Source organism: Anomaloglossus baeobatrachus, chromosome 7, assembly GCF_048569485.1.
Source record: "Anomaloglossus baeobatrachus isolate aAnoBae1 chromosome 7, aAnoBae1.hap1, whole genome shotgun sequence".
Classification (NCBI taxonomy): Eukaryota; Metazoa; Chordata; class Amphibia; order Anura; family Aromobatidae; genus Anomaloglossus; species Anomaloglossus baeobatrachus.
Window position 1 is genome coordinate 272,418,084 of NC_134359.1, and position 26,963 is coordinate 272,445,046.

At 48.7% G+C, this 26,963-nt stretch overlaps 1 protein-coding gene across 2 annotated transcripts in view; it reads left to right on the plus strand.

Annotated features, from left to right (window-relative positions):
- The window catches only part of PRKCB (protein kinase C beta), a 210,484-nt gene that overhangs the window by 180,128 nt on the left and 3,393 nt on the right, over window positions 1-26,963 (plus strand). The window contains exons 14-17 of one of the 2 annotated variants that reach the window (XM_075318129.1): window positions 5,777-5,857; window positions 6,030-6,137; window positions 12,835-12,975; window positions 19,000-20,315. In XM_075318129.1, coding sequence (XP_075174244.1) covers window positions 5,777-5,857; window positions 6,030-6,137; window positions 12,835-12,975; window positions 19,000-19,158 — 489 coding nt within the window. In that variant the 3' untranslated portion in view covers window positions 19,159-20,315. Of the gene's footprint in view, window positions 1-5,776; window positions 5,858-6,029; window positions 6,138-12,834; window positions 12,976-18,999; window positions 20,316-26,963 lie in introns of those variants that run through there. The other variant, XM_075318130.1, reaches the window with a different exon arrangement.

Here is a 26,963-nt window from a genome sequence, read left to right on the forward strand (position 1 = left end):
TGCTTAGATAGCTGGATGTGGCACAATAATGTGTGGCATTTATTTCTCCAGCCTCTCCAGCAGATAATATATATATAAAAATAGTATATATACATATGTTATAATGTACGATTATATCGCCACTTATTCCATGGCGTCGTACGTTATATATTCAGTATATGCGTGCGTATGTGTATATAAATATACACTGGTGTGTGTGTGTGTGTGTATATATATGTATATGTATATATATATATATATTATATATATACATATATACATATATATATATATATATACATACACAGTACAGACCAAAAGTTTGGACACACCTTCTCATTCAAAGAGTTTTCTTTATTTTCAGGACTCTGAAAATTGTAGATTCACATTGAAGACATCAAAACTATGAATTAACACATGTGGAATGAAATACTTAAAAAGTGTGAAACAACTGAAAATCTGTCTTATATTCTAGGTTCTTCAGCGTAGCCGCCTTTTGCTTTGATTACTGCTTTGCACACACTTCGCATTCTCTTGATGAACTTCAAGAGGTAGTCACCGGAAATTGTTTTCCAACAGTCTTGAAGGAGTTCCCAGAGATGCTTAGCACTTGTTGGCCCTTTTGCCTTCACTCTGCGGTCCAGCTCACCCCAAACCATCTCGATTGGGTTCAGGTCTGGTGACTGTGGAGGTCAGGTCATCTGGTCTAGCACCCCATCACCCTCCTTCTTAGTCATATAGCCCTTACACAGCCTAGAGGTGTGTTTGGGGTCATTGTCCTGTTGAAAAATAAATGATGGTCCAACTAAACGCAAACCGGATGGAATAGCATGCCGCTGCAAGATGCTGTGGTAGCCATGCTGGTTCTGTATGCCTTCAATTTTGAATAAATCCCCAACAGTGTCACCAGCAAAGCCCCCCCCCCCACACTCTCACACCTCCTCCTCCTCCATGCTTCACGGTGGGAACCAGCCACGTAGAGTCCATCCATTGACCTTTTCTACAAAGACACAGTGGTTGGATCCAAAGATCTCAAATTTGGACTCATCAGACCAAAGCACAGATTTCCACTGGTCTAATGTCCATTCCTTGTGTTATTTAGCCCAAACAAGTCTCTTCTGCTTGTTGCCTGTCCTTAGCAGTGATTTCCTAGCAGCTATTTTACCATGAAGGCTGCTGCACAAAGTCTCCTCTTAATATGTGGTCTAGAGATGAGGTGTGTCCAAACTTTTGGTATGTACTGTGTGTGTGTGTGTGTGTGTGTGTGTGTGTGTGTGTGTGTATATAAATTTATTTTTATATATATATATATATATATATATATATATATATATATATATATATATATATATATATATATATATATATATATATATACATATATACAGTGCCTACAAGTAGTCTTCAACCCCCTGCAGATTTAGCAGGTTTGATAAGATGCAAATAAGTTAGAGCCTGCAAACTTCAAACAAGAGCAGGATTTATTAACAGATGCATAAATCTTACAAACCAACAAGTTATGTTGCTCAGTTAAATTTTAATAAATTTTCAACATAAAAGTGTGGGTCAATTATTATTCAACCACTAGGTTTAATATTTTGTGGAATAACCCTTGTTTGCAATTACAGCTAATAATGGTCTTTTATAAGACCTGATCAGGCCGGCACAGGTCTCTGGAGTTATCTTGGCCCACTCCTCCATGCCGATCTTCTCCAAGTTATCTAGGTTCTTTGGGTGTCTCATGTGGACTTTAATCTTGAGCTCCTTCCACAAGTTTTCAATTGGGTTAAGGTCAGGAGACTGACTAGGCCACTGCAACACCTTGATTTTTTCCCTCTTGAACCAGGCCTTGGTTTTCTTGGCTGTGTGCTTTGGGTCGTTGTCTTGTTGGAAGATGAAATGACGTCCCATCTTAAGATCCTTGATGGAGGAGCGGAGGTTCTTGGCCAAAATCTCCAAGTAGGCCGTGCTATCCATCTTCCCATGGTTGCGGACCAGATGGCCAGGCCCCTTGGCTGAGAAACAGTCCCACAGCATGATGCTGCCACCACCATGCTTGACTGTAGGGATGGTATTCTTGGGGTCGTATGCAGTGCCATCCAGTCTCCAAACGTCACGTGTGTGGTTGGCACCAAATATCTCGATCTTGGTCTCATCAGACCAGAGAACCTTGAACCAGTCTGTCTCAGAATCCTCCAAGTGATCATGAGCAAACTGTAGACGAGCCTTGACATGACGCTTTGAAAGTAAAGGTACCTTACGGGCTCGTCTGGAACGGAGACCATTGCGGTGGAGTACGTTACTTATGGTATTGACTGAAACCAATGTCCCCACTGCCATGAGATCTTCCCGGAGCTCCTTCCTTGTTGTCCTTGGGTTAGCCTTGACTCTTCGGACAAGCCTGGCCTCTGCACGGGTGGAAACGTTCAAAGGCTGTCCAGGCCGTGGAAGGCTAACAGTAGTTCCATAAGCCTTCCACTTCCGGATGATGCTCCCAACAGTGGAGACAGGTAGGCCCAACTCCTTGGAAAGGGTTTTGTACCCCTTGCCAGCCTTGTGACCCTCCACGATCTTGTCTCTGATGGCCTTGGAATGCTCCTTTGTCTTTCCCATGTTGACCAAGTATGAGTGCTGTTCACAAGTTTGGGGAGGGTCTTAAGGCCCCGTCACACTAAGCAACATCGCTAGCAACATCGCTGCTAACGAACAACTTTTGTGACGTTGCTAGTGATGTTGCTGTGTGTGACATCCAGCAACAACCTGGCCCCTGCTGTGAGGTCGTTGGTTGTTGCTGAATGTCCTGGGCCATTTTTTAGTTGTTGCTGTCCCGCTGTGAAGCACAGATCGCTGTGTGTGACAGCGAGACAGCAACAACTAAATGTGCAGGCAGCAGGAGCCGGCTTCTGCGGAGGCTGGTAACCACAGTAAACATCGGGTAACCAAGAAGCCCTGTCCTTGGTTACCCGATATTTACCTTTGTTACCAGCCTCCGCCGCTCTCACTGTCAGTGCCGGCTCCTGCTCTGTGCACATGTAGCTGCAGGACACATCGGGTTAATTAACCCGATGTGTGCTGTAGCTAGGAGAGCAGGGAGCCAGCGCTAAGCAGTGTGCGCTGCTCCCTGCTCTCTGCACGTGTAGCTGCGTGAGCTGGTAACCAAGGTAAATATCGGGTTGGTTACCCGATATTTACCTTAGTTACCAAGCGCAGCATCTTCCACGCGGCGCTGGGGGCTGGTCACTGGTTGCTGGTGAGCTCACCAGCAACTCGTGTAGCGACGCTCCAGCGATCCCTGCCAGGTCAGGTTGCTGGTGGGATCGCTGGAGCGTCGCAGTGTGACATCTCACCAGCAACCTCCTAGCAACTTACCAGCGATCCCTATCGTTGTTGGGATCGCTGGTAAGTTGTTTAGTGTGACTGGACCTTTAATTAGTCAGAAAAGGCTGGAAAAAGAGATAATTAATCCAAACATGTGAAGCTCATTGTTCTTTGTGCCTGAAATACTTCTTAATACTTTAGGGGAACCAAACAGAATTCTTGTGGTTTGAGGGGTTGAATAATAAATGACCCTCTGAATAAACTTTTCACAATTTAAAAAATAAATAAAAAAAAGAAATAACATTCTTTTTTGCTGCATTTCACACTTCCAGGCTGATCTACAGTCCAAATGTCACAATGCCAAGTTATTCCGAATGTGTAAACCTGCTAAATCTGCAGGGGGTTGAATAGTACTTGTAGGCACTGCATATATGTGTGTGTATGTGTGTATGTATGCATATGTGTATATGTATGTATGTATGTATGTGTGTGTGTGTATATATATATATATATATATATATATATATATATATATGTGTATATGTGTGTGTATATGTATGTATGTGTGTGTGTGTGTGTGTGTGTGTGTATATATGTGTATATATATATATATATATATATATATATATATATATATATATATATATATATATATATATATATATATATATATATATATATATATATATATACATATACATATACATCTGAAGTGTGCAGTGAATTTCTGGACATATTGTGATTGGGTCCTAGACCCTTTTTTTTCACATGTACCATTACGTTTATAGGCTGAGAGTAGACCATTCAGTCTCTTTTGACTCTATATACACACTCGCACACACACACACACACACATACTGTATATGTATTGTTATATATAAAATGGGTGCATAGTACACTCTATTGATTGTTTCCTTTGAAAAGACTCAAACTCCTCATTTAAAGGGGACTTGCCACTTAGCATAAATATGTATTTTTTTTCTATCCAGTGTAAACGCCGCTGTTCTCCTGAATCCGGCGATGTTTTTCTTTTGTTTCTGCTCCTCTCCGTTCCCAAGTTATGGCACCATCGTCCCATTAGCGAAATCTAGTCTTTTTAGCCAACTGGGTGTGATTCTCATTAAGATGACCACGCCCACTTAGTAACAAGGCACAGACTTGTACAGGAGGAGTAAGGACCTTGCCCGTGAGGGATCACAGTCTACAAATATATATACAATATGTATATGGTATTGATTGTTGTATAGTATTCATTGTTTTCTTTAAAAGGAGAATTTCAGGTTTTTTTTTTAAAGTGGACTTGCCATAAGTATGATTTTTTGGGGGTTTTTTTTCTGTAAATGCCGCTGTTCTCCTGAATCCGGCGTTGTTTTTCTTTTGTCCCTGTGCCTCTCTGTTCCCAAGTTATGGCCCCATCTTCCCTTTAGATAAATCTATTCTTTTTAGCCAACTGGGTGTGATTCTTATTACAGATGACCACGCCCAGTTGTAACAAGACTAAAATTATATACAGGGACGAAGGGGCCATATCTCAGGAACGCAGAGGCGCAGGAACAAAAGGAAAACATCACCGGATTCAGGAGAACAGCGGCATTTACACCAAGTAAAAAGAATGTCCTATTCGTGGAAAGTGACAGGTCCCCTTTAAAAGTGTTTAGATTAGAGAACAAATTTCCACCTATCTTATTAATGAATTTTAAGAGAAAAGCTGAGATCCAATCTGTGAGTGATTTGATGAGTAGAGTCTCCTGCTCTGGAGGACATGAACAACCCAGTTACATTAATCGGCACTGTGTTGTAATACTCAGTTTCTCCTCTGGTGGCGCTGCAGGGAAATGTAACCGTTCTTGAAAGATTCCAATAGATTCTCTACTCGATCAGCTTATTTTTAGGGACATATAACAAAGATATATTATTCACAGCAGTCACCCCCTTAAGGTTATGTTACTACTTTAAAAGTGGAGCTAGTGGGCTTTCCAGTACCCCATCCTGAATTCATGGATAAGGGTTGGGTTCTTCTCTATGATCAATCAGAATAGTTTTCGAATTCATAAAACATTGCATGAATGTCTCTTAAAGGGGATGTCCATTCTGGGAGGGGAATATGTGCAAACCTAAACCAGCCCACACCCTCATTCCACCATGCTTTTAGATATATTTTCCCTGCAGAAATAAAATGCATAATGGTCCATCCATATTGGATCGATAGATATCCATTGATCGATTGTCGTCCTGCATAAGGACGCAGATATGAACGTCAGCTAATGGATAAGAGCAAGATGGAAAATACACTTTTCTGCAGTGACCTTGTGTTTGGGCATTTCACTGGGGTGACTGAATGAGATCTGTTCCAAAAAAAGGTCTCCCTTGGGTCTGAGCTTTGTCTGCAGCTCAATGCCATATGTCTGGAGGAAAGCCTCCGCTTTATACTGATGTTCCTGTACATCGTTCTCATGTGATGTGTCTGTTTGGGTTTCAGATCATCGCTTACCAACCATACGGGAAGTCTGTGGACTGGTGGGCCTTCGGGATCCTGCTGTACGAGATGCTGGCCGGACAGGTCCTCGCTGTTTCCTTCTCTTTGTGTAGCTTCATCCACGCGGCTTGAGTTGTGTTTTTTGCTCTTCGTCAGTCATACGTGGTCCGTTCTCTGAGATGTGGTTACAGATGCCTGATTTGGGAGTGTTCCCCTCAGTGTAGTGACTGCACCCCATCTGTGCTCTTTATTTCAGGCTCCTTTTGAAGGTGAAGATGAAGATGAATTATTCCAGTCCATCATGGAGCACAATGTAGCATATCCTAAGTCTATGTCAAAGGAAGCTGTGGCTATATGCAAAGGGGTATCTATCCAAAATGTCTGCTTCATATGCATCTCACCTATGTATGACCAAAACATATAGCTTACATCTATTCCCACGCTTTCCCTCTGTTTCTCGCTCTCTTGCTTTCTTACTCGCTCTTTGTTTATTGCTCATTTTGTTTCTATCTTACTTCCATTGTTTCCTCCTGTTTTTAACTTGTTCTGTTGCTTTACTGATTCTTAGTCACTGACCCACTCACTGTTTCTTGATCACCCACTCCTGTTTTTTGCTCGCTCGCTCTCCCTCCCTGCTCTTGGCTTGCTCGCTCTCCCTCCCTGCTCTTGGCTCACTCGCTCTCCCTCTCTGCTCTTGGCTCACTCACTCTCCCTGCTCTTGCTCACTTGCTCGCTCTCCCTGCTCTTGGCTCGCTCGCTCTCCCTGCTCTTGGCTCGCTCGCTCGCTCTCCCTGCTCTTGGCTCGCTCGCTCTCCCTGCTCTTGGCTCGCTCGCTCTCCCTGCTCTTGGCTCGCTTGCTCGCTCTCCCTGCTCTTGGCTCGCTCGCTCGCTCTCCCTGCTCTTGGCTCGCTCGCTCGTTCTCCCTGCTCTTGGCTCGCTCGCTCTCCCTGCTCTTGGCTCGCTCGCTCGCTCTCCCTGCTCTTGGCTCGCTCGCTCGCTCTCCCTGCTCTTGGCTCGCTCGCTCGCTCTCCCTGCTCTTGGCTCGCTCGCTCGCTCTCCCTGCTCTTGGCTCGCTCGCTCGCTCTCCCTGCTCTTGGCTCGCTCGCTCGCTCTCCCTGCTCTTGGCTCGCTCGCTCGCTCTCCCTGCTCTTGGCTCGCTCGCTCGCTCTCCCTGCTCTTGGCTCGCTCGCTCGCTCTCCCTGCTCTTGGCTCGCTCGCTCGCTCTCCCTGCTCTTGGCTCGCTCGCTCGCTCTCCCTGCTCTTGGCTCGCTCGCTCGCTCTCCCTGCTCTTGGCTCTCTCGCTTGCTCTCCCTGCTCTTGGCTCGCTCGCTTGCTCTCCCTGCTCTTGGCTCGCTCGCTTGCTCTCCCTGCTCTTGGCTCGCTCGCTCTCCCTGCTCTTGGCTCGCTCGCTCTCCCCGCTCTTGGCTCTCTCGCTTGCTCTCCCTGCTCTTGGCTCGCTCGCTTGCTCTCCCTGCTCTTGGCTCGCTCGCTTGCTCTCCCTGCTCTTGGCTCGCTCGCTTGCTCTCCCTGCTCTTGGCTCGCTCGCTCTCCCTGCTCTTGGCTCGCTCGCTCTCCCTGCTCTTGGCTCGCTCGCTTCCTGTCCCTGCTCTTGGCTCGCTCTCCCTCCCTGCTCTCGGCCGGCCGGCTCGCTCTCCCTCCCTGCTCTCGGCCGGCCGGCTCGCTCTCCCTCCCTGCTCTCGGCCGGCCGGCTCGCTCTCCCTCCCTGCTCTCGGCCGGCCGGCTCGCTCTCCCTCCCTGCTCTCGGCCGGCCGGCTCTCCCTCCCTCCCTGCTCTCGGCCGGCCGGCTCTCCCTCCCTCCCTGCTCTCGGCCGGCTCTCCCTCCCTCCCTGCTCTCGGCCGGCCGGCTCTCCCTCCCTCCCTGCTCTCGCCCGGCCGGCTCTCCCTCCCTCCCTGCTCTCGCCCGGCCGGCTCTCCCTCCCTCCCTGCTCTCGGCCGGCCGGCTCTCCCTCCCTCCCTGCTCTCGGCCGGCTCGCTCTCCCACCCTGCTCTCGGCCGGCTCGCTCTCCCACCCTGCTCTCGGCCGGCCGGCTCGCTCTCCCTCCCTGCTCTCGGCCGGCCGGCTCGCTCTCCCTCCCTGCTCTCGGCCGGCCGGTTCGCTCTCCCTCCCTGCTCTCGGCCGGCCGGTTCGCTCTCCCTCCCTGCTCTCGGCCGGCCGGCTCGCTCTCCCTCCCTGCTCTCGGCCGGCCGGCTCTCCCTCCCTCCCTGCTCTCGGCCGGCCGGCTCTCCCTCCCTCCCTGCTCTCGGCCGGCCGGCTCTCCCTCCCTCCCTGCTCTCGGCCGGCCGGCTCTCCCTCCCTCCCTGCTCTCGGCCGGCCGGCTCTCCCTCCCTCCCTGCTCTCGGCCGGCCGGCTCTCCCTCCCTCCCTGCTCTCGGCCGGCCGGCTCTCCCTCCCTCCCTGCTCTCGGCCGGCCGGCTCTCCCTCCCTCCCTGCTCTCGGCCGGCCGGCTCTCCCTCCCTCCCTGCTCTCGGCCGGCCGGCTCTCCCTCCCTCCCTGCTCTCGGCCGGCCGGCTCTCCCTCCCTCCCTGCTCTCGGCCGGCCGGCTCTCCCTCCCTCCCTGCTCTCGGCCGGCCGGCTCTCCCTCCCTCCCTGCTCTCGGCCGGCCGGCTCTCCCTCCCTCCCTGCTCTCGGCCGGCCGGCTCTCCCTCCCTCCCTGCTCTCGGCCGGCCGGCTCTCCCTCCCTCCCTGCTCTCGGCCGGCCGGCTCTCCCTCCCTCCCTGCTCTCGGCCGGCCGGCTCTCCCTCCCTCCCTGCTCTCGGCCGGCCGGCTCTCCCTCCCTCCCTGCTCTCGGCCGGCCGGCTCTCCCTCCCTCCCTGCTCTCGGCCGGCCGGCTCTCCCTCCCTCCCTGCTCTCGGCCGGCCGGCTCTCCCTCCCTCCCTGCTCTCGGCCGGCCGGCTCTCCCTCCCTCCCTGCTCTCGGCCGGCCGGCTCTCCCTCCCTCCCTGCTCTCGGCCGGCCGGCTCTCCCTCCCTCCCTGCTCTCGGCCGGCCGGCTCTCCCTCCCTCCCTGCTCTCGGCCGGCTGGCTCTCCCTCCCTCCCTGCTCTCGGCCGGCCGGCTCGCTCTCCCACCCTGCTCTCGGCCGGCCGGCTCGCTCTCCCTCCCTGCTCTCGGCTGGCCGGCTCGCTCTCCCTCCCTGCTCTCGGCCGGCCGGCTCGCTCTCCCTCCCTGCTCTCGGCCGGCCGGCTCGCTCTCCCTCCCTGCTCTCGGCCGGCCGGCTCGCTCTCCCTCCCTGCTCTCGGCCGGCCGGCTCGCTCTCCCACCCTGCTCTCGGCCGGCTCGCTCTCCCACCCTGCTCTCGGCCGGCCGGCTCGCTCTTTTTCCATTCCTTTTACTTTGCTCTCTTCTTTTAATCTCCCTATTTTTTTCTGCTGCTTTCGCCTCTATTCCTTTCTCTGCCGCATTCCCTCGTGTTCCTCTCTCTCTATTTCTCATAATTTTCTTCCCACAAACACATTACATACTCCCATATTGAATCACATTTATTATTTATTCCTCCTAAACATAATTCTTCTTATGTGCAGCCTTAAAATCCTTAAACAAAAAAACCCCTTCCCGGGCGCTCGTCCTTATCTCGCGGTCTGTATGCAGCACCTGACTCACCTCCGCGCACACATCCCTCTGAGGAGGGGGCTTGTCTATAATGGTTTGTGTGTTTGTCACGTCTGTTTAATGCTGCATAAATGTAAAGTGATGTGACGATGATCCAAACATCTGCTCGGGGTGTCCCTGCGCTGGCGCTCGGCGGCCTCCTGGCAGGAGGGGCAGTGACATCGGTGAGGAGGTAAACGCTGATGGATGTAACTCACAGACATCAACGGCGACATCTTGGGCTGAAAATACACAAGCGCACAAATTAATATTAGTGACTTAAGGGTATGTGCACACCGAAATATCCATTAGGCACAGATGAAGGTAATAGTACCGTGAGATGACCGTGTCGGCTCCGATCGGTACAGCCAAAAAAAAACACTCCATAGATAGTATTTAAAAAGGAAAAGTAGGAATTTGCTGTCAACATAGAATAAATAAAGGCATAATCATGTGACAATACATAAAAGACGACAAAAATAAGTGGTGGGTAAGAGAATCTGTCAATGCTGAGGACTGCAGAGTCTATATAGGAGCGCCCAATAGTGATGAGTTAATCAAATGCAGCAGTGCACATTGCGTACCAACAGGCAACACGATAGACAATACTGAGACATTTACAAAAATAGATGGATGAACATACCCAGTCAAAGTTCAAGTGCCAGTCCAAAGAGAGACAAATCCAGGACAGCACCCCGACGTGCGTTTCGCATGTCTATTACTACTTAAGCATGGGGATCTTTTTTGCATAGATTTGATTGTAGAAAACCCGCTCACATTGCAAATGAGATTTTGCAAAATTTCGCAAGGTCTTGTGGCACCTGATTATAATCGATCTGCTCCTACGACGCTCAGTGAGACATAATATGCGATGGCCTGGTAACACTGGAGAGCGGCAATGTGCCACAAGGCGCTGACTCATACCCTCTCTACCAAGCACAATGTCTTCTGGTCTGTGTGCAGATCTGTTTCGCCCACCTTCTATGTGACTGGTGCTTTAAACTTCCCTGCTTTCCAATTTGCAGGTTGTATCCCTTTAAGCACGCATATTGTTTTGCACTTATTAATATACAGATCCATACTTGTTAAAGCTGCGACGCCCGTAACGCACAGCTGTATAATCCCCCTACTCCGCGGTGGCACAAAGCAGCGTCTGTTCCTGCGCCCGCCGCACATCTGCTCCTCTCCCGAAATCCTCGTATCGCAGCTTTATACCTTTTCCATGTCACTAGCAGCCGTATTAGTTGCTAAGCAAAAAGCATTAGGCACAAAATTATGGTTTGCTCTATAGTAAAATTTCTGCAGGCACGTAGCGAAGAATGAAGGATTCCTCTACGTACCGGAACGGGATTTTATGGAGACGACCAATACATTATGTCCGTGGAGCAGAACTAACCTTTCCGTGATGGTGGACTGGCCAAAAAGGCTTCTCCGCACCATATTGACTCATACCACAGCTATAAAATCGTTATTTCCTTCTTATAAAGTGATGACGTTTCGATAGGATTTGCCGTTACTTGATCCGACCTCTTGGGCTCCCATCATTCCTGACATGAAGGGGGGTGCAGAGCTGGGTTAACACCACGTTATACGGTCCAGCGCCCCCTCGTGTCACCTTTCAAAGGTCCAGCGCCCCCTGTGTCGCCTTTCAAAGGTCCAGCGCCCCCTGTGTCGCCTTTCAAAGGCCCAGCGCCCCCTGTGTCACCTTTGAAAGGTCCAGCGCCCCCTGTCGCCTTTCAAAGGCCCAGCGCCCCCTGTGTCACCTTTCAAAGGTCCAGCGCCCCCTGTGTCGCCTTTCAAAGGCCCGGCGCCCCCTGTATTCCCTTTCAAAGGCCCAGCGCCCCCTGTATTCCCTTTCAAAGGTCCAGCGCCCCCTGTATTCCCTTTCAAAGGCTCAGCGCTCCCTGTGTCAACTTTCAAAGGCTCAGCGCTCCCTGTGTCAACTTTCAAAGGCTCAGCGCTCCCTGTGTCGCCTTTCAAAGGTCCAGCGCCCCCTCTGTCACCTTTCAAAGGCCCATCGCCCCCTGTATTCCCTTTCAAAGGCTCAGCACTCCCTGTGTCAACTTTCAAAGGCCCAGCGCTCCCTGTGTCTCCTTTCAAAGGCCCAGCGCTCCCTGTGTCGCCTTTCAAAGGTCCAGCGCCCCGTGTCACCTTTCAAAGGTCCAGCGCCCCGTGTCACCTTTCAAAGGTCCAGCGCCCTCTGTGTCGCCTTTCAAAGGCCCAGCGCCCCCTGTGTCGCCTTTCAAAGGCCCAGCGCCCCCTGTGTCGCCTTTCAAAGGCCCAGCGCCCCCTGTGTCACCTTTCAAAGGTCCAGCGCCCCCTGTGTCGCCTTTCAAAGGCCCAGCGCCCCCTGTGTCACCTTTCAAAGGTCCAGCGCCCCCTGTGTCGCCTTTCAAAGGCCCGGCGCCCCCTGTATTCCCTTTCAAAGGCCCAGCGCCCCCTGTATATTCCCTTTCAAAGGTCCAGCGCCCCCTGTATTCCCTTTCAAAGGTCCAGCGCCCCCTGTATTCTCTTTCAAAGGCTCAGCACTGCCTGTGTCGCCTTTCAAAGGTCCAGCGCCCCCTGTGTCACCTTTCAAGGGTCCAGCTCCCCCTGTGTCACCTTTCAAAGGCCCAGCGCCCCCTGTGTCGCCTTTCAAAAGGTCCAGCGCCTCCTGTGTCACCTTTCAAAGGTCCAGCGCCCCCTGTGTCGCCTTTCAAAGGCCCAGCGCCCCCTGTGTCGCCTTTCAAAAGGTCCAGCGCCTCCTGTCGCCTTTCAAAAGGTCCAGCGCCTCCTGTGTCACCTTTCAAAGGTCCAGCGCCCCCGTATCACCTTTCAAAGGTCCAGCGCCCCGGTATCACCTTTCAAAGGTCCAGCACCCCCTGTGTCGCCTTTCAAAGGCCCGGCGCCCCCTGTATTCCCTTTCAAAGGCCCATCGCCCCCTGTATTCCCTGTCAAAGGCTCAGCACTCCCTGTGTCAACTTTCAAAGGCCCAGCGCTCCCTGTGTCGCCTTTCAAAGGTCCAGCGCCCCCCGTGTCACCTTTCAAGGGTCCAGCGCCTCCTGTGTCACCTTTCAAAGGTCCATCGCCCCCTGTGTCACCTTTCAAAGGTCCAGCGCCTTCTGTGTCACCTTTCAAAGGTCCAGCGCCTCCTGTGTCACCTTTCAAAGGTCCAGCGCCTTCTGTATCACTGGTGGATTTGTTCCTCAGTGTTCATGTACAATATTTTGGCCAAGGGTCTATATAGATGCGTGAGACGCATCTGATCATACGGTTGTCAGTAAGGGTTTCTGGTCCACCAAAGGCTGGTTCTTCTCTATAGAGGTAAGAGAGAATCATGAGTCCACATGAATCTTGTCCTCTGTCCGTGCTCCCGTGAAACTTGTAGATCCTCAAAGCTAAGATGAGATAAGTCGTGTTGAAAGGTCCGTTGCCTAAAGTTGTTTTTTTTTTCTTCACGTTTTCTCTCTTTGCAGCTTATGACCAAGCACCCTGGAAAACGGCTGGGCTGTGGACCAGAAGGGGAGCGAGACATTAAAGACCATGCCTTCTTCCGATACATAGACTGGGAGAAACTGGAAAGAAAAGAGGTGCAGCCACCATATAAGCCAAAGGCGGTAAGTTGGGTGCAGTGGGTGTCCATGTGCGGAGTTTTGTGCCTCTTGTGGATGTGCGCGCACGTTTCGCGTCTCTGCATTTGTGTGCGTTCCTTCACTCTCTCTCACTCTGTGTGCGTTGGTGGCCAGTTTCGTGTATGTCTGTGCACAGTATGTTTACGTTGTGCCATGCTTGGTGTCTTGCGACTCGTAATGATAGTAATTAATGGGAATTTCCTTAGCACCCGGATTGGTCTTGCGTCTCTTCCCCCCCAATTATTACTCTGGTAGGATAGAAATCCATATAATCCTGGGGAGCAAACTAACTTCAGGCAGAAGCCAAGGACCCCGTCTCACAAAACGGTTCTTGCGGGGACCCTTCCACTGGAGGCAGCCATTTATATGATCCTCCCCCGGTTGCGTCCTTGGCTAAATTCAGTGTTCGCTTTGGGAGAATTCTTCTCTATCCTCGCTGCAACCACCGTACAGCTCCTGTCCTTACTAACCACATGACCGCCATTGCTTCCATGCTTTCCTCCACCTCCCCACATGATTGGGCTTTGTTCACATCTACATCAGAGGTTCCGTTGCATATCTATCCCTCCCGGTAAATGACAGACACCATCATGGACCCCATTGCAAGTGAACGGTGCGCACTAGTGTAGAACTCCATCAAAGACGGCAGGGATATATTAACAATCTAGAGGTTATAGGCTCTGCTCTTGTCACAGGAGCTTACGATCCAGCCCCTTGTGATTGGCTTCATTACTAACCTTCCCATATTCCGTGCACCCGCCTGGTATATATAGCCGGCTACGGGGTGGTGAGATTAGAGCGAGGAGGTGGAGGCGGCCGGGTCACATGCTTTACCCCTCCCCGGCTCCTGTTTGCCTTTCTGTGACCTATTTTAGCGTGAGCAGAAGAAGCTGAAGCGTTCTGACAGTTTACAAGACAGCAGCAGTCTGAATAATTTAATCTTTGTAGTTTGCAGTTACATTTATTAAAAATGCACCATCTGTTTTGTTGCTTCTTTTCTAAAAGGTATATATATATATAATGCGGCGTGCCGTAATTACATAACACCGCGGCGTGCGACGCCCCGGCCGTGATCGCACAAATGACCCTGGTAACAGATTCTTCATCCTTACAGCCCAAACCGGCATCACGAGCCAAGATTACCACTCTGCAATATTGTCCTTACCCAGATACCGTCTCCTAGGGGGAAAACAATTCTAGAAATCCAACTTCTGATGTTTTTCATATTATAAGAGCATCACTAGTTATCCTTCAGCCAAGATGATCCTCAGTGATCGGCTGATCGGCCTCAGCAGCAAGTGTTTAATTCTTCTGCAGTGCCACCTCTGGAGAAATGAGGAATTACAGCATGGCCAGTGAAGCCAATAAGATGTGTGTAAACCATGCACATGTTGGGTCCTCCTAATTCCCATTTAGGATCCTGGTCTCCCCCCCCCACCCCCCACTATTACAGGGGTGTCCCATTTTGGACATTCATCTCCAATGTCTTAAAGGGGTGGTTCACTACTCTGCAATAGTCTCTGAAAAACTGATAGGGAAGGCTTTTTCTGCATACCTTGTTCAGCCAATTGTGCCTCTGACCGGCGCTATTGCGGTCCACTCATCCCCATGAAGTGACCCCCCCCCGGTGATGTCACGTCAACTTCCAGTTGACATGACATCACTGCGGCCGGCCCCAGTCTTCCTAAGTGACTAGGCTGTGGGCGGCGTTTCGCCTCTTGTCACAGCCCAACATTGCTCCTGCTTGTGGCGCTCTGCAGCGAAGGGAGCACGCGACATGATGGGCTGTGGGCGACGTTTTGCCTCTCGTCACAGCCCAACATTGCTCCTGCTTGCGGTGCTCTGCAGCGGAGTGAGCAACCAACATGCTGGGGTGTGGGTGCTTTTGCTTCTCATCACTGCCCAACATTGCTCCTGCTTGAGGCGCTCTGCACCGAAGGAGAAAGTGCACGACATGCTGGGCTGTGATGAGCGGTGAAACACCGCCCACAGTCCAGTCACTCAGGAAGACTGGGGCAGGCCTCAGTGATGTCGGGTCAACTGGAAGTTGATGTGACATCGCCGGATCACAGAGGTCACTGAGCCCGAGGGGGTCACTTCATGGGGATGAGTGGACCGCAATAGCGCTACTCAGAGGCAGAATTGGCTGAACAAGGTAATTAGAAAAAGCCTTCCCTATCAGTTTTATAGGAATGTGGCCACTATTGCAGAGTAGTGAACCACCCCTTTTAATTGGCTGATCCTAGAGTAATGATCACGAGAACCGGGAATGTAGAGGCGGCCGCCCATGCTCATCTTTCTCCATTCCTTTGCATGGAGGTCTCGTAAATTTCATCACTTCCCATCCCTTTATCCCCCGTGAAGCCATCATGGCCACAGAGGATCAAATTGCTCTTCACGATTCAATTTGATGATAATTGTTCTTGATCTGAAGACTTGATTTCATTTTTTTTCTCGTTGATTCATGGCTGAAGAAAATTTTTTGTTCTGTTACCGAATCCGAAAACAGAAGAACCGATAAGTCAAGTCATCCGGTGTGATCTATTCTAAATGGATCCAAACCAATAGATCATGGATCCTGTAACGGCGGCGGTGCTAACAAGGAGTACGGTACTCCTCTCCGTTGTGCCCACCCATCCTTTCCGAGGCTCTAATTACACATGCTCTCATGGAGAATCTCACCTTGTCCCATTTAACACCTCCTGGTAAAGCGCAGGGTGTCTGGGACAGTTTATCACAGTTGGGCAAGCGTGAAGATAAATGTGTAAATAGGAGAAGGAAAGGAGGAGCCACCCGACGGGTGAGAACGAAGCCGAAATTACTCTGTGGCAAAGATCGAGTGTTTGACTCTGTAACTGGGGCCGGATGGACCTGGCCCTGTCCTTGTGGCCATTGGCAGTACTCAAGACCTCGGGATGTTTTAACTTTTTCTTGCTATTTCCACTGTGCAATCACATTTTGCACCTTTTTGTGGGTCACACGGATCAATATTTCCTACCACAATGTGTTCATGACTACATTTCTCATTAAAATGCATGGCTGCCAGAAATTGGATCCACCTCTTACTAATACGGAATACGTTGTTGTGCTTGGAGCATACGGCTCAGTTCACACTGCCGTATTTTTAGCCCAAGCGGACAGTGGATCCAATAAATTGTCGTCATCTTTCTGTTCCTGGCCCTCCATTATGTTGTGGTCACGGGGTATGTATTGACAGGACAGAGGCCCCTGGGCTGGCCCTCAGACTTCAGACCCTGCGCTGTCCCTTATTTCAGAGGTAGACTTGATGGTAGCCAGGTCCGAGCCCCCAATGTGACCCTAACTCCTGGCCAAGCCCCGATCTTAGTGCCCCACTTCCTCTCCCTTGGGGTGGGTTGGAAAACACAATGACAAAACCCCACAAAAAGACACGGCTAAGGGAGAATGGAAACGCATATACACAAGAGAGACAATATCTGTACCATGGGGCAACGAAAAAGGGGAGGAAGTAACACATAACTGAGGAACGTTCACACCACTCAAAAGTGCAACATGGATCACAATAAACAGGATAACCACCAATACCGGGATCGCTGGAGCGTATGCTGAAGCTATCATCGGTGCCTACTGGAAGGAAACAACACTTTAAATAGGGAGGAGACAGCTGCACGTGACAATTAGCAACCTGAGCTCTTAGGTCCTGCTCACAAATCTGCCGGAATTAACTCCGTCAGAGCTGAAGACCGGAGACCTGAATCAGCCGATGCCCGGCTCTGGCTGAACAATCCAGAAGCCTCAGGTGGCTTGTCAAACTCTGTGGTGTGAATCGTGTCTGACAACCCCGTGCCATCAGGTGGAGCACAGCCGAACATGGCATGACACTTGTAGGAAATGGTGACATGTGTTTCCTTACCTTGGACATTAGAGCAATGAGGCAGCATCTTCAGGGATGTCTATGAATCTGTCTTGGTCCAGCATGAGACATTTCTTATGAATCTGTCTTGGTCCAGCATGAGACATTTCTGCTCTTTTTAAAGCCGTCTCGAAGTAACCAAGTTTGGTCCTCACCAGAAATATGTGGGCATGTGTGGCCATTGGAACGGACATGCACTTCTCGGAGGTTGCAGATATAAAGTGCTTGCTCCATTTTTTGCATTTTTGGTTTTCTTAGAGGGTTGATATTCTCCAAAAACAAAAAAAAGCGGGTCATGGTTCAGGGGATATACAAGAATGTAAAAGCTGGTCTTCCCGTAGAGCTGGTCTCGTGGAGACGTTTTGCATCTTACAATTTCAGAGCCTATAACCTCTAGAAGGCGGCAAGAGGAGACTATGTCAGAGCAGGGAAAGGTACTAATTGGCTTAAGGTGGCAAATCATTAATGTGAGCTGAACCCAAGAATATAGTGAGATAAGTGTATTGTCAACATCACAAGTCTTAGCAACCAGCTGGCTCTTTCCAAGAACGTGAAAGAGTTCATCGTCTCTAAGGAAGGTTCTAGTGAAGATTATCTTTCATCAGGACTATGGCTCTACAGAAATAGTAGACTTTAAACCCTAACCTAGACCCGTCACTTGCTATAAATATGGAAATATTTTTACCTGGTGTGATTGTCGCTGTTCTCCTGAATCCGGTGTAGTTTTTCTTTTGTTCCTGCGCCTCTGCGTTCCTGAGATATTCCGGTTTACAAATCTAGTTTTTTTTTTATAGCCAAGTGGGTGTGGCTTAATTCTTCACTGTTGGTGTCTTCCCGATGACCATACCTATTTGAAATAAAGACTAAATTTACATACTGCGAAGAACGAGCCATATCTCAGGAGTGAAGATGCGCAGAAATGAAAGAAAACAAAAATGTGAAGAGAGGCGCAGAAACCAGATAAAACAAAAAATGAAGATTTACGTAAAATAAACCTAATAATTCATGGCAAGTGGCAGATTCTATACAAAGAGCAATTCCATAATGTAAATTTATATGGAATAATCTGCTTCACTACATAAAAAAGGGAGCAAAGTTGTGACCAATGCAATCTGGTCATGATTGAAGACCCGCCCACGAGGAGCCGTAGGAATCATAAACCTGTATTTCACTCCCCATTTTTCATCTTTTCTTTTGTATTAAAGTGCCCTCATGCTATGTTTATTCTTGAGGTTCAAGTATAAGTATATACAGCATGAGATCATTTTAATCTGCACATTTTTGTCACAGGGAGGACATCCTAACCTTAGTCGAGGCTGTGTATTGTATCCATGCTCCCCTGTGACAAATCAGATCAGTCGCCTCCTCTGCCCATTCCCACGTGTCGCTTTTATGTTGTCTTCCCGTTTTTGTATCTGTGTTGCTATTAATGTAAAGAAGTCTTGATGGCTTCAGATGTGTTTATTATCTCTGTGATTGCTGCCCCGTGAGTAACAGCCGTGCATGGAAGACGTCTTACAAAATGCTTATGGCTGAGAAGGCTTCTGCCTGTCCTCGGACCACCTCTCTGCACCAGATGGTCAGGACAGCCGGAATGCCCTTCCTCACACCCCGTAGAAGCCGCGTCATTCTTGAATATTGGCCGTTTGGTTTTGTAGCTCAGGTCCATTCACTGGAAAAATAACCAGTTGTGACCCAATGAAGAGAACGGCGCTGTTTCTGGAGAAGGAAAGACAATTTTATTCATTCTCGGTCTTCTGAAATTGGCCTTACCCTGATGTTGTGGGTCCAGAGCAGATAAGTGCCGGTGCCCACCACAACCAATGAGTCTAGTGCAGACCACCTAACGGAAATAACCAACTGATTGGTTGTCAGGGGCAAAAATCCCAAATTTCCCGGCCTCGAATTCTTCCATGTCCTGCTCTTGTTAAAAACCCATCATGGCACATTAGTCCGCTCCTATCTGAAGCCATTTCTGTGATGTTCTTGCCTATTTTTTTTTCCTCCGACTTCTTTCTTCCAGATACAATGTGCTTTTTCTCCTTTTCGCTTTGACATCTTCTTCTTTTGGTTTCTACATTTCCCATAGTTTGTTTTTCTCCCCCCTCCTCCCATAGTGCGGCCGAAACGCTGAGAACTTCGACCGATTTTTCACCCGCCATCCACCAGTGCTAACGCCACCCGACCAGGAGGTGATCAGGAACCTCGACCAGTCAGAATTTGAAGGATTTTCCTTTGTTAACTCTGAATTTGTAAAACAGGAGCTGAAAGACTAAAACGGTTTGAGTTGCCCCTTTCCCCTCCCCCACTCCAAGTTACATACCGTGCTGGGGCCTGTACATGTGTAATCCGTCACGGGGTGGCATGCTCGCCCCCAAAAAAATGTTGAGTATTCATAACTGCCATCTTGCTGAGTATGTCCGGCACAGCCTCGCTGTGTGTTCAGAGCCCTGTCGTCGATTCCTTGTGTAACCCTTAGGATGTGAAGAAAGAGAGGCAATGTCTTAAGTCTTATGACCAAGATGGCGCGGTGGCTAGGGTGGACCGTGAAGACCTATCCAAAGCCAAATTCCTGCCTGGGACGCGAGGACTGTGTGTGGTCTATAAACCGATACTGGCAGAGCATGGCTTTGTCATCGAGCTCCGGAACGTAAAGATCTCCGCTCATATAACAGTATAAGGGGTTGTCCAAAAAGAAAAACATGACTGATTCCTTCCCGCAACACATCAGTACCTGGGTTGTGTCTGGTAACAGCGCAAATAGTGTGTCTGGATGTGGTCCAACAGCCATATTGGCCATCTCCGGCCCTACGGACCGCTGCTCATCTGCCGGCATTCCTGGCTCCTCTTTTGATTAGCTGGCCTGGGAAGATTAAAGGGTGAGTCGCGGATGCCGGCAGGTTAGAAGAAGGTCACTGGAGTTCTTGCCGGATGGGGTCCGAGCCGCCGGATGGGGTCCTGGCCGGCGGTTGGGGTCCTGGCCTCCGGATGGGGTCTTGGCCGGCGGTTGGGGTCTTGGCCGGCGGTTGGGTTCCTGGCCGGCGGTTGGGGTCCTGGCCGGCGGTTGGGGTCCTGGCCGGCGGTTGGGGTCCTGGCCGGCGGTTGGGGTCCTGGCCGGCGGTTGGGGTCCTTGCCTCCGGATGGGGTCCTTGCCTCCGGATGGGGTCCTTGCCTCCGGATGGGGTCCTGGCCTCCGGATGGGGTCCTGGCCGGCGGATGGGGTCCTACTAATTGATTCCACACCATCTCTAGTTGTGTTGTTTCCACTCCATGTAAAAGTGAATGGGGGTGACCTGCGCTACCCCACATAACCCGTGCGCTGTTTTAGGCACAAAGCTGCCATGTTTACTCATTTTGTACCTAGGTCCTCATACTGCTTGTGCTTTAACTATGTAATTGCTGGACAGGTCAATTATTAAAAAAAAAACCCAAACCCTGGTTTATAACCTTCCATATCCCAAGATAAAGTCTGAAGTCCCATTGGTACGAGTTCTGCCAAATCTCACAAGCTGCGCTCCGTTTCTTACTGCGTTTTTGGCGCCATGTGCCTACGTTACACGGTGTAGTCCCAAGGGGGGGCCCAAGCCGATGGATGACGTCAAAACTCAGCAGATGACCCCCATCATCATCATCATCATCAGTTCCGCATGAGTGGAGAAGATAATGCACTAGCACAGCGAATGCCCCGGGCTCCGCTACAAATTGGCCAGTCGGCATGCAGCCGTAGCCAACCATTAACTCCTTACCCTCTGCACATTCCTGTCCCGTGCTCTGCCCACCATTCTAGGGTCCACGTCAGAATTACCTTTTTCTTAATCATGTTTTTTTGCACACTCCAGAACCTCCCTCTTAAAGCAATACACATCTCCAAAGTTGCAGTCCAGAATTGTTCTTAATTTTGGTGAAGTTGACCAAGTTTTTTGTTCTCCAAATTGGAACGGCGGTCTGCAATCTGTGGCACTCCAAGCCGGAGTCGTGGCATGCTGGGAGTTGTAGTCCCACAGCAGCCGATCACAGTTCCAGCACGACTGGTCACTGTGAAGTTACGTTATTATAAGGGAAGAGAAAATGCTGCTGCCGGTTTATTTTTATATGGAAGATGCATATGGCGGTATTTTTTATGCTGGAAAATAATAGCAATAACTATTTCTGACAGTGACGCGTCTCGTGTGTTTCTAGTGTATCTGCAGCCATCACTCCCATCAGGAGGCAACTATAACCCTCATGAAGGGGGGAAAAAAAAAGTATTGTAGAACAGTCTTTTTTTTTTTTTTTTTTTTTGACCATGTGTGTCAATGTTGCTGTCCATATGGGAAAGAAATCCATAGGATATATTCACAGAGGATTGCACTCAATGGCTGTCCGGTCTACTGTGCCAGCCCTGCATCGAAACACCCACACAAGGGGCTATATATATATATATATATATATATATATATATATAATATTTTTTGAGCTGCAGTACCAGGCACGGCCTGTGGACAGGGGTGGCGCCCTTTCCAGAAAAGGAGTTTTTCTGCTAATTTAATACAACCCTGGAACTATCATCATATGCACTCGAAAACGCTGTGCATTTCTCCTAGTCCCCCCCCCACCCCCGCACTCCAGGCTGACACCTGGCCATATGTTTCCCGTGCACGATTTAAACAATTAAGTGGAATACAACCCCACCCTCCTAGCTGCCAACCTGCACTTTAGATCTTGGGGTCCCAGTCCAAGTGTGTCCATTCCATGTGTCATGCTCTTTTAGTGGTGAGCAAGCACTACCAGGCTCGGATGGGCGTGACTCGAGTGCCGAGTATAATGGAAATCAATGGAGAACTCTGTTGTCAAAATGCTTGTCTCCCATTGACTTGAGTACACGAATTGCAACCGTCCGACCTGATTGTTAAGAGTACCGAGCACCCGAGCATGGTAGTGCCCGCTCATCACTAGTTACGAGTACTGAGCATGGTAGTGCCCGCTCATCACTAGTTACAAGTACTGAGCACCTGAGCATGGTAGTGTCCGCTCATCACTAGTTAAAAGTATTGAGCACCCGAGCATGGTAGTGCCCGCTCATCACTAGTTACGAGTACAGAGCACCCGAGCATGGTAGTGCCCGCTCATCACTAGTTACGAGTACAGAGCACCCGAGCATGGTAGTGCCCGCTCATCACTAGTTACGAGTACTGAGCACCTGAGCATGGTAGTGCCCGCTCATCACTAGTTACGAGTACAGAGCACCCGAGCATGGTAGTGCCCGCTCATTACTAGTTACGAGTACCGAGCACCCGAGCATGGTAGTGCCCGCTCATCACTAGTTACGAGTACTGAGCACCCGAGCATGGTAGTGCCCGCTCATCACTAGTTACGAGTACTGAGCACCCGAGCATGGTAGTGCCCGCTCATCACTAGTTACGAGTACTGAGCACCCGAGCATGGTAGTGCCCGCTCATCACTAGTTACGAGTACTGAGCACCCGAGCATGGTAGTACCCGCTCATCACTAGTTACGAGTGCTGAGCACCCGAGCATGGTAGTGCCCACTCATCACTAGTTACGAGTACTGAGCACCCGAGCATTGTAGTGCCTGCTCATCACTGCTGCTTATATTGCTACCCCCATAATTATTTATCCCAGTAATTGGGATTAGTTTTTATATATAGTCAAAGCCCCAAAACACTGCTGAGTAAGGCTGGATTTTCATAATCGGCCACATATAGCCATTATTACTTACATATTATGGTGCGGATGCAGCAAGGAATTCCACAATAATTCACCTCCAGATTTACCTTTAAATTCACATGCGACACAAACTTTTTTTGCATCTGATTCGCCGTGGCATAAAAATATGGCACCCAAAAAAGTATATAAAAGATGTCCATGTTTTAGGTTGTTTTGAGCATGTTACAGCTCGAGGTTGTGCATCGGATGCAAAGGAACAAGCTGCCCGAATAAATAAGATCCATCCCCTTTACCTCCCTTTTTTTTTTTTCTTTTTTTTATTTTTTAAATATATTGGTCATGTGCTCAAGTAGCAATTCCTTAGGAAAATAAACAGTCAGTGGAGCACTTTGATTATTTGCTGTTTTGTTGGCGGCTTATAGACTGTTGGAAAACAAATTACGTGTGCAATTAATATTTTTATGGAATTGCTATTTAAGCCACTTAAAAAGTGAGACTTTTAGTATCTGGATGCTAATGTAGTGCTATTTTTTGGTTGTTTTTTATTATATAATTATAAGAGGTCAGTTTTTCCCAAAAAATAGCCCCAAAAGAGAACACAAGGGAGCTAACTGCATACTATGCTATCATTAGGGTCAATGTGAAGTGTATACAATATGCGCCCCCTAGTGGTGGCTGTGGTCATGTTTGTTTTAGTAAATGAGATGGGGTGACTGGTGTACGATTAGTGCGGCAGAGTATCGGGGAATCTTCTCCATGGGGTCTGATCTTCCAGTATGAGGGACGTCTTATTTTTTTTTATCATTATTTTGTATATGATTTTCAGCACATGTTTTCGGGACATCCTGTATTCATCCTCCTGTATAAAATGTCTTGTGCCAGTTTAACATTTCGTACTAATAAAAAATTAAATTTATGCTGAACTTGTTTCCAACTGGTCAGGATGTATCCAAAAAATAGGGTCTCGGTAATAGAGGGTGTTCCTGCATCTTGCCGCGTTCCCAAAAGTCTTCCAGAAGTGATTGCGAACTTAAAGGGTTAATCCCATCTCCAAGATCCTATCCAGATATGTAGTAGGTGTAATAATAACAATGTTATCAAATACCTCTCATAAGAAATGTTGTATAGTCCTGATATAGCCATGTCTCTTACCTCATGTGCAGGGCATTGCAGCTTAGGTATCCATGGTTACGATTATTACTATATGAACGGTCGTTTCCATGGATTCCTAAGCTGCAATCCTTTATTTAAAGGCTGACACACCAAACAGAAAAAAAAACGCAGTGTCAAAAACACAAGTAAACTAAGGTGGTCCAGAAATCCGATCGTGGGAACGTAGCCTAAAGGGTTATTCCCATCTTCATAAATGACTATTGTTGATAGTGCTTGTACAAGTAATCTTACAATTTACTGGTTAAGAAAATTTTCAGGTATTTTCGAGATATTAAGACTTTTGTTTACAGCTCGTTGCCTTGGAAACCGACCACCGCTGCTAGACCACAAAAGATGCACAGTGCTTACAAGCTCTTTTCTCTTGAGTTTGTATGCCCTGATTTGAAGCTGGCGGGGATCACTGCAGAGCGGGGTTACCTCCTAATCTTTGCTAGGTTCAGCGCATTGCTTATAAGCTAAACATCAGGATTAGATGCTTTATTTTGTTTACAGCCAGTTGCTTTAGAGACAGACCACAGAACATGCTCAGTGCTTACAATCTCTTCATTTGAGCTTGTATGCACTGTTACCTCCTAAGTTTGCCAGGTTCAGCGCATTGCTTATAAGCTAAACAGCAAAATTGGCCGGTTTCTTTTGTTTACAGGTCGTTGCCTTGGAGACAGACCATCATTGCTAGACAACAGAACTTGCTCAGTGCTTACAATCTCTTTTCATTTGAGCTTGCATGCAAGTGTTACCTCCTAATCTTTGCCAGGTTCAGTGCGCTGCTTATAATCTAGACAGCAACATTGGTTGCTTTATTTGTTTACAGCCCGTTGCCTTGGAGACAGACCACAGCTGCTGCTAGATGAAGAACAGGCACAGGGCTTACAAGCTCTTTTCTATTCAACTTGTATGCACTGTTACCTCCTAGTCTTTGCCAGGTTTAGTTCATTGCTTATAAGCTAGACAGCAACATTGGCCAGTTTATTTTGTTTACAGCTCGTTGCCTTGGAGACAGACCACAGAACATGTGCAGTGCTTACAAGCTCTTTTCCATTGAGCTTGTATGCACTGTTGCCTCCTAATGTTTGCCAGGTTCAGCGCACTGCTTATAAGCTAGATAGCAATATTGGCTGGTTTATTTTGTTTACAGCTCGTTGCCTTGGAGACAGACCACAGAACATGTGCAGTGCTTACAAGCTCTTTTCCATTGAGCTTGTATGCACTGTTGCCTCCTAATATTTGCCAGGTTCAGCGCACTGCTTATAAGCTAGATAGCAATATTGGCTGGTTTATTTTGTTTACAGCTCGTTGCAGATTATGTGCAGTGCTTACAAGCTCTATTCCATTGAGCTTGTATGCACTGTTACCTCCTACTCTTTGCCACGTTCAGCTCATTGCTTTATAAGCTAGACAGCAGCATTGGTCAGTTTCCCCTCCAAATCAGGACGTTATCTAATAGGTGATAATTCCTTCTAAAGATGGGAATAACCCTTTAAGGGCTGGCGTTACATCGAAATTTTGGCTGCGCACATTGCACCTTAATGTAAGTGAACGGGTGCACTGCGACAATCCCCAAAATGATGGAGGCCGGCATAGTGTGAGCATTGGCCATATGAACCGTTTGGCTGCCAGCATCGCCATATATCCACAACCTTTATCAAAATGACTTCCCTATCAGGAGGAGGGCGCGTGGGGTTAAATCTAATGTTAGAGCTGTCATGGAGGGCGAGATTTGGATTAAGCCGCCATCTTAATCCATGAAAAGCCGCTCTCTGTGCATTCGTTATGAATAAGTGTAGCTGCAGTGCAAAGCAAGGCGGACAGAGCAGCATTATGAGGCCTGCAATGTATCAGTAATAAGTTGGTAGGTGGCGTTGGACTGGTAATCCAGTGGGATCTACTGTACAAGCATGGAGTCCAAATCTATAAATACTGATATCATTACAGCCATTACGGACTCTTCCCGGTTACCGACACAAGCGATTGGAAGAACCAGTGAAGTGATGGGATGTTACTATAGAAGCCTAACAAAACTGGAGCTATTGTCCATAGCAACCAATCAGCTACCAGCTCTCATTTTTCTGAGGCCTATTTGAAAATGAAAGCAGCATCCTGATTGGTTGCTATAGGCAACTGCTCCACTTGGACCAGTTTTGAGGCAGAAGACGCCATTTTATGGTAAATATATCTCAAATTTGAGGATATATTCCTGCACACGTGGGCACGTAAGGTCCTATACACAGTCCGCACAAGAGCGCTCCTTTAAAACATACTGGCCTAATCACCTTTATCAGGCCTAAGAACAGTCCCACAAAAATTAGTATTTCTGACCCATGGAGGCTGTGTCTGGTTGATAATGTACATTGGGTGAAGCGGTTGGTGATGAGCCGGGGGTGGCTGCCTGTGGTGGATTCAGCAATAAGCTCGGCCATCTTTGACGGGCGCTGTAGTAGTGACCCTGAGGGCGCAGCTGGAGGACTGGCCGTTCCGTAACATCCCCATATCGTGAAAGCGATCGCCGGGGCCTACATGCGTACGGCGCGCGCTGTGTTGCATGGTAGAATGGTTGTCATGGTAACTGTCAGAACATGTGAGCTCCGGGCGCCGTGCGGAGAGATGGGTGAAGATCTGCTTCTTGCTGCGGGGATTTAACCCTTCGCGCCAAACGGAGGCGATTCATCGCTGGGCGGGAATAAGACGCGGCTCCTTCTGCTCTGATACAAGCCGCGCCACAAGCCAAACTCTTATTCGGACTGGAGCGCCGCGCACATGTGCGGATACATCATCATCTATATCACCACACGGCCTCGGAAGCTGACTCTGACAGTCAGGGATCCATCCACGGAGATTGCACAACATTAGAAAAACATGGCTGCTTTCTTCACTGAAACAGCGCCACCAATGTCCACAGGTTTTGAGCGGTACTGCAGCTCAGAACGGAATAAATGCAATATAGAGCAATAGGCACATCCACGACTCATCGTAGTATACGGATTGAATTAAAATTGCTCCATGCGGGGGTGTTTATTCCAGATGATATAAATATAATATTGTGTGTATATGTACGGTGTATATATATGTGTGTGTGTGTGTATATATATATGTATGTATATGTATTTATATGTATATGTGTATGTATGTGTATGTATGTATATGTATATGTATGTATATGTGTATGTATGTATATGTATGTATATGTGTATGTATGTATGTATATGTATGTATATGTATGTATATGTATGTGAATATATGTATGT